At 61.1% G+C, this 13,581-nt stretch overlaps 1 protein-coding gene across 1 annotated transcript; it reads right to left on the bottom strand.

The window, feature by feature from the left end:
* Positions 1–1,707: 1,707 nt before the first annotated feature.
* EEF1A2 (eukaryotic translation elongation factor 1 alpha 2) lies at positions 1,708–12,709 on the bottom strand. The gene is made up of 8 exons (XM_075527702.1): positions 12,604–12,709; positions 11,169–11,376; positions 9,644–9,823; positions 8,785–9,081; positions 4,886–5,036; positions 3,351–3,607; positions 2,540–2,774; positions 1,708–1,835 (listed from the first exon to the last, which is right to left on the bottom strand). Exons 2-8 carry the CDS (start codon positions 11,310–11,312, stop codon positions 1,708–1,710), a joined length of 1,392 nt encoding a protein of 463 aa, XP_075383817.1. The 5' UTR covers positions 11,313–11,376; positions 12,604–12,709.
* Between the last annotated feature and the right edge of the window lie 872 nt (positions 12,710–13,581).

The raw sequence follows: 13,581 nt of genomic DNA, 5'->3' as shown, positions 1-13,581 counted from the left end.
CTCCAGCTCCTCCCCAGATCTCTCAGGTCCTCAAGGTGCTGTGAGACATGAGAAGCCCAGGACAAGCAGGCTTGGTCAGAGAGCTGGGTCTGGCTGGAGAGGCCTGGGTCCCGGGTAGATGTGAGCTTCAGAAGGTGCACACCGCTTTGGTAGTATGAAGACGACCCAGATACCAGCAGGATGCACAGCCACACACCACGACGACTCACTGCGTGGACACGGGCCCTGAGAAGCTGAGCTTATCCACAGTAGCCGAGCTGTGTTGGCCAGCCCTGCCCGCTCTGCAGGCAAAGCGTCAGTCAGTGCTCCACTCCTCGGGGAAGGGGTTACCTCCCCCTGTGCTGCCTGGCTCCTGGTGCCCCACACTTCCCCAGCAGGTCTCAGGGCCCACCCACACTCAGGGGTGGGGTATGGGGGCGCCCACTGTGGCTCCAGCTGGCAGCACTGCCAACTCCTGTGTGCTTTCCGAGGGGACAGGAGGTGGACTCTGGGCCACCACAGGTCAGGCTCTGAGCCCTGATGTAAGAGTTTGTCCTGGGTTATGGGGGGACTCAGAATACCATCACAGTGTTAGGATGAGAGATGGCAGACGGGGTGATTGACTGGCAAATGTGACACAGCAGTCACTAGAAGCTAGGGAACACAGGCAGACCCCTCCCCTAGAGCCTTCGGGTGAGGGGAGGTCCTGCCACATCCTGATTTCTGTGCCATGCACCAAGGACTTGGGGCTCTGTTCCCCAGGACTGTGAGTGAACGAAGTTAGTCATGGTAGTGGTTTGTTCTGGAGGCACAGGACAGTGGTACGCAGGTGACAACAGGAGACATGAGCTCCATGGCTAGCCCCCCAGGAGCGCGGGGACCAGATCCAGGTCCCTGCAGGCGTGGGCCCCAGGGTAGCAGGAGCTCTGCTGTGAACTTCCACCCCACAGGCGCCATGCTGCATTCTGAGAACAGGGCTGATGGACCGGCTGGGGTCCCCAGCGATGCCCTGAGGTCCCCAGCCCCTCTGATGAGGGGTGCTGGCTGGAGTTTCTGGCTGCACCTGTCAGGTTTTCCGAGTCACTGGGGACCCTGGTTTTGTCTCTGGCCACACCTACATGTGCTTGGGGTGGGGGCAAGACTGGACTTGGGGGTGGATAGCCTCAAACCTGGGAAGGGTGTGTGTATGCAGACCTCCTCCCATCATCGGGGAAGAGAGCTGGGACCTCAACCCCCTCATCACCCTCGTCCGAAGGGCAGACTTAGATCGGTGCAGCACCCATCTCTGGCTGGAGTTCTCTTGGAGCCTGGAGCACCCGCCCTCTTGGGGACCATGGGAGAACATCTGCCCGGCCCACCTGGGAGAGGTCAAGGAATGCGGCGGAACTTCTGGGCGAAAGGGCGTCGCGGGGCAGGAAGTAGGGCCCCCTGCACCCCCACCCCGACACGCAAGCGCATGTGGCTCTGGGGTCGCTCAGTTTATTGGTAAAACGGACACTGAGCGCGGCGGGCGCTGGACGCGGAAGCCTCGGGGCGGCGGGGGGCGCTTTTCCTCTTGAAGAACTTCCACTGGACCTTGATGGCGAGCATCCAGTCGCTGACGTAGAGCCTCTTACAAGCGGAGGTGCAGACATGCGCCTGGCGGGGGGGCGGGGCGCCGGGGCCGCGCCGGGGGCGGGGGCGGGGCGCGGCGCCGCCGGGGAGGGCCGCGCCGCGGGCGCCCGCACTTCACTTGCCCGCTTTCTGCGCCTTCTGCGCCGACTTGGTTACCTTGCCGGCCCCGCCGCTCTTCTTCTCCACGTTCTTGATGACGCCTACGGCCACGGTCTGCCGCATGTCGCGCACAGCGAAACGGCCTGCGAGGAGGGTGACGTGAGGCCCCGCCCCTCAGGGATGCATCGCGCAGGCGCACTCGGCACACGCAGCATCTCCCAACCTCCTGGCCGCGCTCAGGCGCAGTCCAGGCCTGCCCTGCAGGGATGCATCGCGCAGGCGCACTTGGAGCACGCAGCACCCCTCTACGCTCCAACCTGGAATCCTGGGCGGCTCCCATCTGTGCCTGCGTTTCCAGGTGGGGCCCCAAGGCACCTAATGTTTATAGCGCTCTGGGCTCCTTACATGTTAGGGATCATCAGCACCTCGACCTCGACCCAGGCCTGATTGGATAATACATCCAATCTGATTGATTAGATAATACATCTTAAGGCCCTTAGGTAACTCCTAACGGGAATCCATCCTGTGAGCTGCTGTGAGTGGGAGGGACCTTCTCAGCCAGGCAGCCCGCCCTGCCTAAGATGGTGGCGCTCCAGTATAGGTCTGTGGGCTGCCACTCTGGGGGGGCCAACTGGAGTCAGGCGGACAGTCTTAATTCTGCCACTAGACTAGTGGTAGGCCGTAGGGAGATCCTAATTGAGGATGAGCCACAGAAGGGTGCTATCCCACTCACAATCAAAGGGATGGAGTCTGAATCTCACTGTGCTGTAAGCCTAACAGGAGAGTTGGTCAGACTAACAGCTCCCTGCCTCCCCAGGGCACCTGCCCAACCCTGGCCCCAGCTCACCGAGAGGCGGGTACTGGGAGAAGCTCTCCACACACATAGGCTTTCCTGGGACCATCTCCACGATGGCCGCATCGCCTGACTTCAGAGACTTGGGGTTGTCTTCCAGCTTCTTGCCAGAGCGCCGGTCAATCTTCTCCTTCAGCTCAGCAAACTTGCAGGCAATGTGGGCTGTGTGGCAGTCGATGACCGGCGAGTAGCCAGCACTGATCTGCCCGGGATGGTTTAGGATGATGACCTGAGGGCAGGAGTACAGCTGGAGTCAGGTTGGCCCAAACCCAGCCCACCCTTGGTGGCACTGGAGATGGACACCACTGCAGGCTGTGGCTCCACTCCCAGTCCAGCCCTGGCCAAGGGAGGACCCACCTCCTACACTGAGACCCCCACACTGACCACCTAGAAAGCCAGGATGAAGGCAACAGTGGCTCCCAGCCACTGTGTGAGAGGGCACCAGAGTTGGTGGGAAAATGAGATTAAAAGACAAAGAAATTGTTCCATGAACATTTTGAAGTCCCTGTGCTTGCAACCTGGCTCTGTGTTTCAAGTGGTCCTGCACAGAGGTGGCCAGAGGGCATGAAGTGAGGGTGTCAGAAATAACACGGTCGCAGGTGTCTCCGGAAGGAGCCAATACAAGCATTTTCCAGGGAAAAGGTTGGCCCTCAAAGGCTGGGGTCCCACCTGCTGTCATGACGCACCCAGGACTACACCCAAGGGTCAAATTAGCAGAGCCCAGAGCCCACCCTGCTTCCTGTTTCCTGCCCTGGCTGGAGCTCCTCTGTGGCCCCAGGCAGCCCCTCCCCCTGCAGTCACCCACCTGGGAGGTGAACTGGGCAGCCTCCTGCGGGGGGTCAGACTTGCTGTCCCCACAGACGTTGCCACGGCGGATGTCCTTGACAGACACATTCTTCACATTGAAACCGACGTTGTCGCCGGGCAGGGCCTCGCTCAGTGCCTCGTGGTGCATCTCCACCGACTTGACCTCCGTGGTGATGTTCACCGGCGCAAAGGTGACCACCATGCCGGGACGCAGGATGCCTGTCTCCACGCGGCCCACGGGCACCGTGCCGATGCCTGCGCAAGGTGGGCTGTGAGGCTGGGACTTCCCAGGGGGACCCACAGCTGGGGCTTACCTCCCTGGCAGGGCTGAGGGACATGGTCGCATGGAGGGGGCAGAGAGACTCCCAACAACCTTGAGGAGGCTCAGATGGAAGTGGAGCCCTGTCCCCAACTGCAGGACAAGAGAAGAGCAAGGAGAAGAGGGGGCTGGACCAGCACCCAGCGTGGGGGTGGGGAGCGCTGCTGTGAGAACCTGCCTCACAGTGCAGTGGCAGCAGAGTGAGCCAGCGGCCTAGTACACCTGCCAGCACCTGCCGGCACCTGCAGCCCAAAGGGGCCCATTTCTGGAGCTGTGATGAGACAGTGCCAGTGCCGCCGATTTCCCGGGGGCCTCAGTGGGGGTCTTGCCTCCTGATCGGAAGTGTGAGGGAAGTTTTGTCTTACTGGGGACAGAGAGAGGTCTTGTCCCCTGTCAAGGATCTGAGGGGGCTTTGTCTACCTCTCAGAGGTCTGGGATAGAGGGTCTTATCTCCCTTGGGGCTGAGGGGGTCTTGTCTCTCCATCAGGGGTCTGAAGGGGATCTTCTCTTCCCGTCCTGGATCTGGGGGAGTTAGCCTGTCTCCCTGCCAGATGTTTGAGGCGGGTCTCATCCCGTCGGGCTGGTTTTAGTGAGGTTCTTGCTGCCCCATCAGGAGCTGCAGGGGGGCTTGTTTCTGGTTCAGAAGTCGGAGGGGGTTGTCCTGTCTCCCTTTCAAGGGCCGGAGGGGGTTCTTGCCTCCACATGAGGAGTCTAAGGGTTTCCCTGTCTCTGTCAGGGGTCTGGGCGGTTGTCCTCTCTCCCTGTCTGGCCTGAGACAACCCTTCAAGGGTCTTCAAGGGCACCTGTCACCATCAAGGGTCCAAGGGGGCTGCTCTGGTGAGGAGCCTTTGTCGTCCCTGGACTGTGTCCATCTCCCCACAGACTGGGAGCCCCCAGGAGAGAGGTGTGTGGGGGTCACCCCATGTCCCCAGATCTCACTTGGAGAGCAAGAGACCTTGGTGAATGGGTGAGCTGAGAGGGATGTGGGGCTTTGGGGGGTGTGGATGGAGTAGGTGGAAGTGGGTCCCCAGAAAGTGGGTGGGAAATGGAGACAACCCAGTCTTAGCACCTCTTAGCCAGCTCCCTGGTTTCAGAAGGAGGCCAAGAGAGGGCACAGCCAGCTTGGCCACGCACTGCGGGGGGGACAGGGGGGGCAAGGGCACACTGGCCAGGGGGTGGGGTGGCAGGGGTCCCCAGTCACAGATCTCACTCACCGCCAATCTTGTATACGTCCTGCAGTGGGAGGCGCAGGGGCTTGTCAGTGGGGCGAGTGGGCGGCAGGATGGTGTCCAGGGCTTCGAGCAGGGACACCCCGCTGGCATTGCCCTCCTTGCGCTCCACTTTCCAGCCTTTGAACCAGGGCATCTGATGGGAGGAGGAGCCAGTGACGGAGTCAGCTCTGCCATGGGCTGACTTGGGTCGTTCCCCGCCCCCCACCCCCCTGAATCTATGTGACCAATCCTGACCTCTATACCGGTGGTTATACTCCCATTTGGAAATGCACTGGTTTGGGTATGTTCATGAGGCCTGGTTTAGGCAGGGTCTCAGTTCATCTCTCTTGGAATATGAAAGGGATTACACAGCAAGCAAAAGTAGCTAAGAGGAGGATGGAGAGCTGCCAAGCCACGTGAAGAGCCCCAGGAATGGAAAGCTCAGAGGATACAAGGACCCTCCTCCAGAGCTGACTGCGACAGAGAACTTCCTGAGGAGCTGGTGTCCTGGGTTGGGGCTGCTGGCATCCCGATTCCTGAGCAGTCCCTGTCTGTGAAGGCACCACCCGGGGTATTTCTGCGCCGTATCACTAACAGACCAGGACAGAAGCCGGTACCAGGAGTGGGAGCTTCTCAAAATGTAGGTTTCGTTTAGGAGCTGGGTTGGGTTGGGGGGTGGGGTGGGATGGGAGGGCTTGACCCTAAGGTGAAGGCCTGGCCTGCCCGTGGGGTGAAGAAGGACAAAGGGCATGCTGCTCAGGTCGGAAGGAAGTGGAGAGAGCGACAGAAAGTCTCTACCACTGTCAGAAATACACACGCTGCCGGGCGACTGCTCGTCTGGTAAGCCTCCAAAGAAAATGATGACGATCACGTGTGAGAACCTGTCTTCTGAACTGTATTCATGTCTTTGGTGGAAATTTTGGATATTGCATGGTGAGAGGTCTAAGCAAGGCCAGAAGGTGCCCACCTGCATGGTTCACCACTGACCATAAAATGTGAGTGGAGAGATGCCCTTACAAATGAACTGTGAACATTTGGAAACCAAACGTCAAAGATTTAGAAAACTCTTGTGCAAACTGAGGACACATGACCTGGAATGTTCACCAAGGGCAGGTCTACAAGAGCTTTTGTTGAACACATTGAGCCTGTGGCTGATGTGTCTCATCAATTACCACGAGACCCCATCAGCCTAGACCAAAGAGGACAGAGACGGACCCAAAGGAAAGATTGCTATCTGCCTTCCAAAGTCCTATAGGCAGATAACAGGCCAAACGAGGGGCACCTGCTGTCCCCCAGAAAAGGGAACCATCTGCCCTGGCGCAGGCAGCATGGATATGAGCAGGACTGCCAGGGTAAGTCCAGAAAGCAGGGCATTCCTTGTTCCAAAGAGCCACGGTCACCCAGGTTTCAAAGTATCAGGGGCTTTGCCAACTTGTTTTCCGCGGATGGGGCTGCCAGGACTGCCATTAAGTTGTGTCAGGGAAGTGGGGCTGCCACCTGAAGCTGGAGGTGGGGGGGGCTGTCTGTCATACCCAAAAGACAAAAGAATAGTCTTGCTGGGGCCGGGGTGGAGGAGGGGCAGTCACCCCTCAGGTGGAAAATGGGAATGTCCAAAAGAAGTCAGGGCCCTGGGGCGTCCACCCAGAAAGCAGAGGGCATGGCTGGTACCCACAGCCTGGAGGGCAGGGCCTTGTCCAGACGACCTCATGGCTGCTGTCGAGCCTGAGAACTGGTCCAGTTTGGTCTGCTGGGCCTGGGGTTTGCCCGAGGCCCATGATCCTGCTGTCCCCCCAGTGTCTCCCAGTTAATCAAGATGTCTGCTGTGTCTGTTCCAACACTGCATTTTAGAAAGCACCAACTCGTGTGCTCTACCAGGTTCTCAGATGAAGAGTTCATCAAAAATCTCACCCATATTTGATTTCAATGGTTAGATTTGGCTTGATTTAAGACGTTGGGGTGATCAGATGCTGTGAATGTGTTTCACATGTGGCAAGGGCATGCATCTTTGAGAGCGAAAGGGCAGAAAGTTCTAGAATGAACTGTGTCCCCTAGAAATAGGCGGTCAATCCTCACTTCTATGGCAGTGGTTATAATCCCATTGTGTCGTCTTTTGTTAATGAGACAGGATTCGTGTAGGATGTGTTTTAAGTCGATCTCTTTTCAGATATGAAAAAGATTACTCAAGCAAGCAAAAGTAGCAGAGATTGGGGTGAGGAGGTAAGAGATGCCAAACCACATGCAGACCACCCAGGAGCAGCCTCTCAGGAGTGGTCCAGAGAGCCAGGCTCTCACCTGGGGCCGAAACTCAAAACACAGCTCATGGCCATCGAGGCAATGTTGACTCACACCCACCCTAGGGGGCAGAGTGGAGCTGCCCCTGTGGGTTTCCGACAAGACAGCTCTGTACAGGAGTAGAAAGCCTTATCTTTATCCGTCTCCCAAGGGGAGGTGGTGGGCTTGAACTGGCAACCTTGGGGTTAGCAGCCCAGCATGCAACCACTATGTCACTCGGGTTCCTGGTCCCCTAGAGTGGGCACCCTGGATTCAGAGAGAATGATGTATGGTTGTGAATTCTGTTACAGCATCTCCCCCACAGATGCACACACACAGGCCCAGCAGGCTCTGGCCCCAACCCCACACACCCCCATCCCTCAGCCAGGAATTGGAGCCGGTTTCTGATCTGGGGGAAGGGACCACAGCCTTCCTCTGCCCCCTAGCAGCCCTTCTCATGTAAACCTTTCCTGGGGCCTGCCCTAATTCCCCAGCTCACCCCCTACCGCCACCCCCACTCCACCCCTGTTCAAGCCCCAGGGTGGCCCTGACACGCCGGGGAATGAGGAGCTCAGAGAAGCCTAGGCCACCTTGTGCTGGAGAGGGTGGCCCTGAGGAAACAAACCCACCCAGCTCCTCAGCCGCCCCTGCCCATCCCTGGGCAGGCAAGCCACAGAGCACTGAGACCCCAGGGACTACAGACAGACATGGCCCAGCTGACCCCTCCCAGGGGACCCAGGCACACCCCCTCCCAGCGGCCCACCCGCCCCAGACTGGGAGAAAGGGCTACCAGAGCTCGGCCATGGACAGAGGTCCTTCAGCTGGTCTTAGCGGTTTAGCCCGTGGACACTGGGACAGCACGGGTCAAGCAGGTGGCTACCAGGAGTGCCAGCAGGGGGAGGAACCCACAGCGGGGGGGGGGGGCCTTTGGGCCTGAAAGCCTCTGGGAGGCCAGCAGAGGGTGGAGTCAGCACCTGGTGGCTCCCAGGAGGGCCAGGAGCCACCAGTAAACAACACTTGGCCTGTCAGCAGAGTCACTGCACCCTCACCTGCTGCCTGACTCCCTCCAGGGTCTCAGACACATGCCTCCCTCAGCCATGATGCCTGCAGCCCTGCCAGGCCCAGTGGCTGCCCTCTGGGGACAAGGTGCCCTAAACCTGGCGGGCACTAAGGTGCCGCAGGTGCACCCAGTGCAGAGCACACCAGGCTCACCCACCCTCCACCCCCCGCCAAGGAGGGCATCGGGAGCCTGGCCCGAGATCCACTCCCACCTCCAGGGAGCAGACTCCACCACCCACCTGCAGCCTGCCTGGAGCACCAGAGTGGGCAGTGGCCTGAGCAGGAGCAGGGGCCTCAGAAACCCAGCAGAAACCCCCTGCTCGATCCCGAGGAGGCTCCGAGCCCATGGAACTGGTTTCCATCCTCCTGGTGTGCTTGGCTACACGCTGGGTGCCAACCCCAGGGTTGGTGGCTCACCCACCGGAGAGGCTGTCTGCCTCAGAAACCTGTACAGGCTCCCTGTGAGCCGGGACCCATGGCAGTGGGTGAGGGTCAGGGTTTAGTGTGAAAGAAAAGCCTGCTGGTTTGGGGCCCCACGCTCAGCGGGCCAAGCAGCCGCCCCGGGCACTCACATTGGGAGAGGGCTCCAGCATGTTGTCCCCGTGCCAGCCGGAGATGGGCACGAAGGGCACGGTGGCCGGGTTGTAGCCGATCTTCTTGATGTAGGCGCTGACCTCCTTGACGATCTCATCATAGCGCTTCTCGCTGTAGGGCGGCTCCGTGGAGTCCATCTTGTTGACGCCCACGATGAGCTGCTTCACGCCCAGCGTGTAGGCCAGCAGCGCGTGCTCCCGGGTCTGCCCGTTCTTGGAGATGCCCGCCTCGAACTCCCCAACGCCAGCAGCCACGATCAGCACGGCACAGTCGGCCTGCAGGGCGGGCAGTCAACTAGCGCCCAGGCCGCGCCCCAGCCCCAGCCCCACCCCCACTCCAATCCTGGGGGCTGTACGGCCTGGGCAGGGCCCTGGTCCCACAGCCGCCGGCCAGCTGCAGGAGCCCAACACTCAGGGAGCCTGGCACCCCTGAGAAACAGGCGCCTGCTGCTGGGCCCTGTGTGCTGTCTGTCTGTGGAGTGACCACGTGCGTGTGTCTGTGGGGTGACTGTGTCCATCTGTCTGTGAAGGTGGGTCTGTCTTGTCTGTCTTTGAGGATTGCTGTATCCGTGCCTCTGAGGTTAATTTTGGCCACGTGTCTGTCAGGGTGACTGCATCTGTCTGTGAGGTCCTATGCCTGGGTGTCTGTGAGTTGACTGGGTTTGTCTGCATGTCCTGGCATGTGTCCATCTGTCCATGAAGGTGACTATGTCCCTGCATCTGTGAAGGTGCCTGTGTCCATCTGTCTGTGAGGACGCCCACCATGGCCTCTCTGACTCAGCTCTGCCATCATCAGGTCTGCCTGTCCTGCCCTGACGCCTGTCCCATGTGCACGCACCTGGGAGGTGCCGGTGATCATGTTCTTGATGAAGTCCCGATGGCCCGGGGCATCGATGATGGTGATGTAGTACTTGGTGGTCTCGAACTTCCACAGGGAAATGTCGATGGTGATGCCGCGCTCACGCTCCGCCTTCAGCTTGTCCAGCACCCAGGCGTACTTGAAGGAGCCCTTCCCCATCTGCAGGGGTGCAGCCCAACAGCCCCGACCTGGGGTTAGTGCCTACTTAGCATGAAAGCCCCTCCCCCCAGCCAAAATATGGGGCTCCCCAACCCACGGACCCCATCTCTGGGGCAGCTTGTGTAGCACAGGCTGAAGGTCCATTCTGGATGAGGGGCGTCCCCGCCTGACTGGCCCAGGACCACCATCCCTGCGCCCACAGGTTCGTCAGCCTCTTGGTTTCCTACATCCACCAGTAGATGGCGTGAGGGCCGGAGCCCACCACTGGGATGAACCCCTTCTCCTGGTGCTTGGACCCCCAGCCACAGGGTATCTCCTGCTGTCAGAGAGCCATCTGCCTTATACACAGCAGGGAAGAAATCAATGGGAAGGGCCAGGCGTCCATCTCTTTCTAGTCAGCTGGCCCCTCCCATTTCTTTATTTTCCGTTGTTTATAAGGCAGATGGTTCTCTGAAAGCAGGAGCTCCTCTCCCCACCCTACCCTACCCTCATCAGGGATTTCCCAAGGGTCTCTCCAGACACAAGACTGGGCCTCCCCTCAGCAGACACCTGGGCCTTGGATCTTCCTATCGCCCAAGCCCAGGGCTTCGCCACGGCCAGGCTGAGGCCAACTCCTTGCCTTGTGTGAACAGACCTCGGCCAGCAGGGAGGCTGCCCAGCCCAGAGGGGTGGCCCAGTGGAGCCCAGGGGCCAGCAGGCCCAAACAGACTCCCCAAACACCCCCTGTTGCTCCCTGGGAGACCACTAGACAGAGTGGTGCAGCTCTTTGAGCTGTCAGAGTGTCCCATGTGGGGCAGGGGCTCAGTCCCACAAGGATGGACGCCTTGGCTGGCTCCGCATTCTCCCCGCCTGCACTTCTCCCAGGCTCCGGGCTGAGGTCAGCCGCAGGGGGTGGAGACATCCCACCACACTGCCACTTCCCACCCACGCCTCTCTGACCCACCACCTGACAGCCCCTCATTCTCCTCAGGGCAACTAGGACCCCACCGAGGGCTCCCGCCCCCCCAATTGAATCCTGCTGGAGGAAATGGAGCTGGTGGCTTCCTGCCCATCAATCAGCTATTAATAGCAGCTTGGCAGTCAGAATGGGCAGAGGGGGAGGGGGGGGCGACAGCCCCACCTCCAGCCCTGCTTGTCCCTGGGGCAGAAGCCCAGTCCCAGGGCATGCAGCCTGTAGTCCTCTGCCCACCCTGTGGAGGGCAAACCCTGGCACCAGGCCAGTCTCACACCATGGGGTACCTCCCTAGATTCCCGCCTCAAGTCTCTGGGAGCAGACTCCCTGGAGTCTCACAGACCAAGCCTGGAGGAAGTGGGGATGAAGGTGGCAGAGGGGCCCCCAGCTCACCTCGGCAGCCTCCTTCTCAAACTTTTCAATGGTCCTCTTGTCGATGCCTCCACACTTATAGATGAGGTGGCCAGTGGTGGTGGACTTGCCCGAGTCCACATGACCAATGACCACGATGTTGATGTGGGTCTTCTCCTTGCCCATTCTGCCCAGAGGTGGGGGGCGCTCAGAGTTGGGGTGGGGGTTGTGGTCCGGTGCTTCTATGAGGCTGGAGTGCAGGGGACATGGGGCCTCAGGTGAGATCCCAGTCAAGAGGCTGGCCCAGCTCACAGGGGCACAGGCCCTGCCCATACCCTGTGCCCTGAGGGGCCTGTGCCTGGCCTCTCGGGGTGGCCCAGCCTGCTAAGTCTGGGCATAGGTGCCTGCGGACAGCAGCCTCGTGACCAGGGTTCACTCCCATCTGTAGAGACGGAAGGCCAGGCTGGGTGAGCCCATGCCCGACCCAGCGTCACCCAGGAGCCTGGGTGATGAGTCACCCTACGATCTCAGAGGCCCTGTCCCCCATGCCTGCCCCCGCCCGCCCCCCCCAACAAAGAAGATGGTCAGCGCTCCCCCTCCCCTCCTGAGGCAGTGATAGTGATGGCGCCATCTTTCTCTCCATCCTGGTCTGTGGCTGGCAGGGGCAGGGGGAGGGCAGGCTGGCTAGGCCTGAGGGCTAATAGGACCCTCAGTGCTGGTATCAGAAGCCCCCAAGCAGCCCCCTCCTCTGGATTCCACAGGGACAAACAGTGGGGTGGGGTCCCTCTATACCTAGGTGGGTATAGAACAGACAGCAGGTGCTAACTCCACTCCCGGTGCTGGGGTGGGGGAGGGGCATGCAGAGCTTGGAGCAAGGAAATCTGGGGGTCTGGCCTGCCCCTCAACCCTGGTGGGGACCTGATCACAGCCCTGTCCTTGCAGGCTGTGCTGAGATCTGAGGGAAGCAGCAGCCACCCCCCGAAGGAAGAGGGCTGGGGGAGGGGGACAGGCGCGCATGGCGGGCACCATGGACGAGTCCAGAGGCTGCAGGGGTGGGGGCAGGGTGGCCAGGTTCCTGGCTCACCGCTCTCCCCTCCCCCACTACGTTTCCATGACACCCCAGAACCCACCCCTATGGCTCCCACCACTGGAGACCTTGACCCCAACCCCACAGGGCCTGATCATTCCCAAGGTCACGCAGGGGGACACAGCCGCCGCCCAAGAGACCAGCCCTCATCCTCGCCAGCCACCTAGTCAAGCGCCCGTGCCTCCCCCGCCACCGGCAGGGCCACGCGGGGGCCTGAGCGAGGTGCCAGGTAGCTCGCGCTGGGTGGGGGGCTGCTGACCGCGCAGCAAGCATCGCAGCCCCGCGCGGCGCCCGGGCCCCGCTCCTGTCTGCCGAGACCAGTCTCCAGAGAGGGGACCCTCTGCGCGAGACCAGGGAGAGGGCGGGGGCCGTGAGGCCGAGCGTCCTTACCAGGAGCCGCGGTGTGAGCCAGAGGGACTGGCGACGCGAGCGCCGGCGGTTTTATCTCTCCGGGAGGGGGTCCACCTATTGACGGTGCAGCGCAATGCACGGCGCCCCTGCAGTACGGCACTGCGGTACGCTGGGCGGGGCGCAGGCGCGGGGCGCAGGCGGGGCGGCGGGCCCACGGGCGCGGGAGGGAGGCTGCGGCGGGAGCGAGCCACAGTGGCGAGCCGGGCGGGCGGGCGCACAGAGGGAGCGGCGCGAGCGAGCGCAGCGGCCAGGGGCGCTGGGGCCCGAGGGGGACCGAAGCCGCCGGAGGTGGGGATGGGCAGAAACACTGCTCCGAGAGGGGGATACGGGCCCAGATCACAGAGCGTGCGTGCGGAGAGTGAAAACAGGTCGCCAGACTGCAGGCACTACCTGCAGGGCCAAGGGCTGAGGCTGGGGATCCGCTGTCCTGCCCCCCCCCCTCCCCGCTCCCCGCAAGCGAAGTTCTCTTCAGGCCCTCTTTAGTGGGACCTGCCTGCTCACATCTAGCCCTCCTCGCACCCCCGGTGTGTGACCCAGGAAGGGTCTCTGGACCCCTTCATTAGGCCAAGGGGACCAAGACAGGATCAGCAGATCTGTTGGTCCCTGCACCCCTTGGTGCCAGGTCACAGCCTGCGCTCAGAGTTCCTCCCAGTAGCTCGCTGGCACCCCAGGCCACCCCAGTGTGTCTGCCTGACAGGGGATTCCAGGGAAGGAATCCCAAACCTGCCCAGGGTTGTGACCCCAGCCTTTCTATAGCTCCTGGAGGCCTCCGCCCACCCTGACTCAACAAAGATAGCCCCCTTCGGGGTACCCCCAGCTGCCCAGACTGGAGGCAGGTCTGGGGAGTGGTGGCCCCAGCAAGAGCTGCCCCCACCTCAAAGCTGGGCCTGCTGACCTGGAATAGGAAACAGGAGAACCTAGGGGAGTCCATAGTACAGCACCCACCCCTAGTCACAG

This window comes from Tenrec ecaudatus, chromosome 12 (assembly GCF_050624435.1).
Source record: "Tenrec ecaudatus isolate mTenEca1 chromosome 12, mTenEca1.hap1, whole genome shotgun sequence".
NCBI lineage: Eukaryota > Metazoa > Chordata > Mammalia > Afrosoricida > Tenrecidae > Tenrec > Tenrec ecaudatus.
The sequence above is the reverse complement of the archived record's forward strand: the minus strand, read 5'-3'. Positions and strand labels throughout refer to the sequence as shown.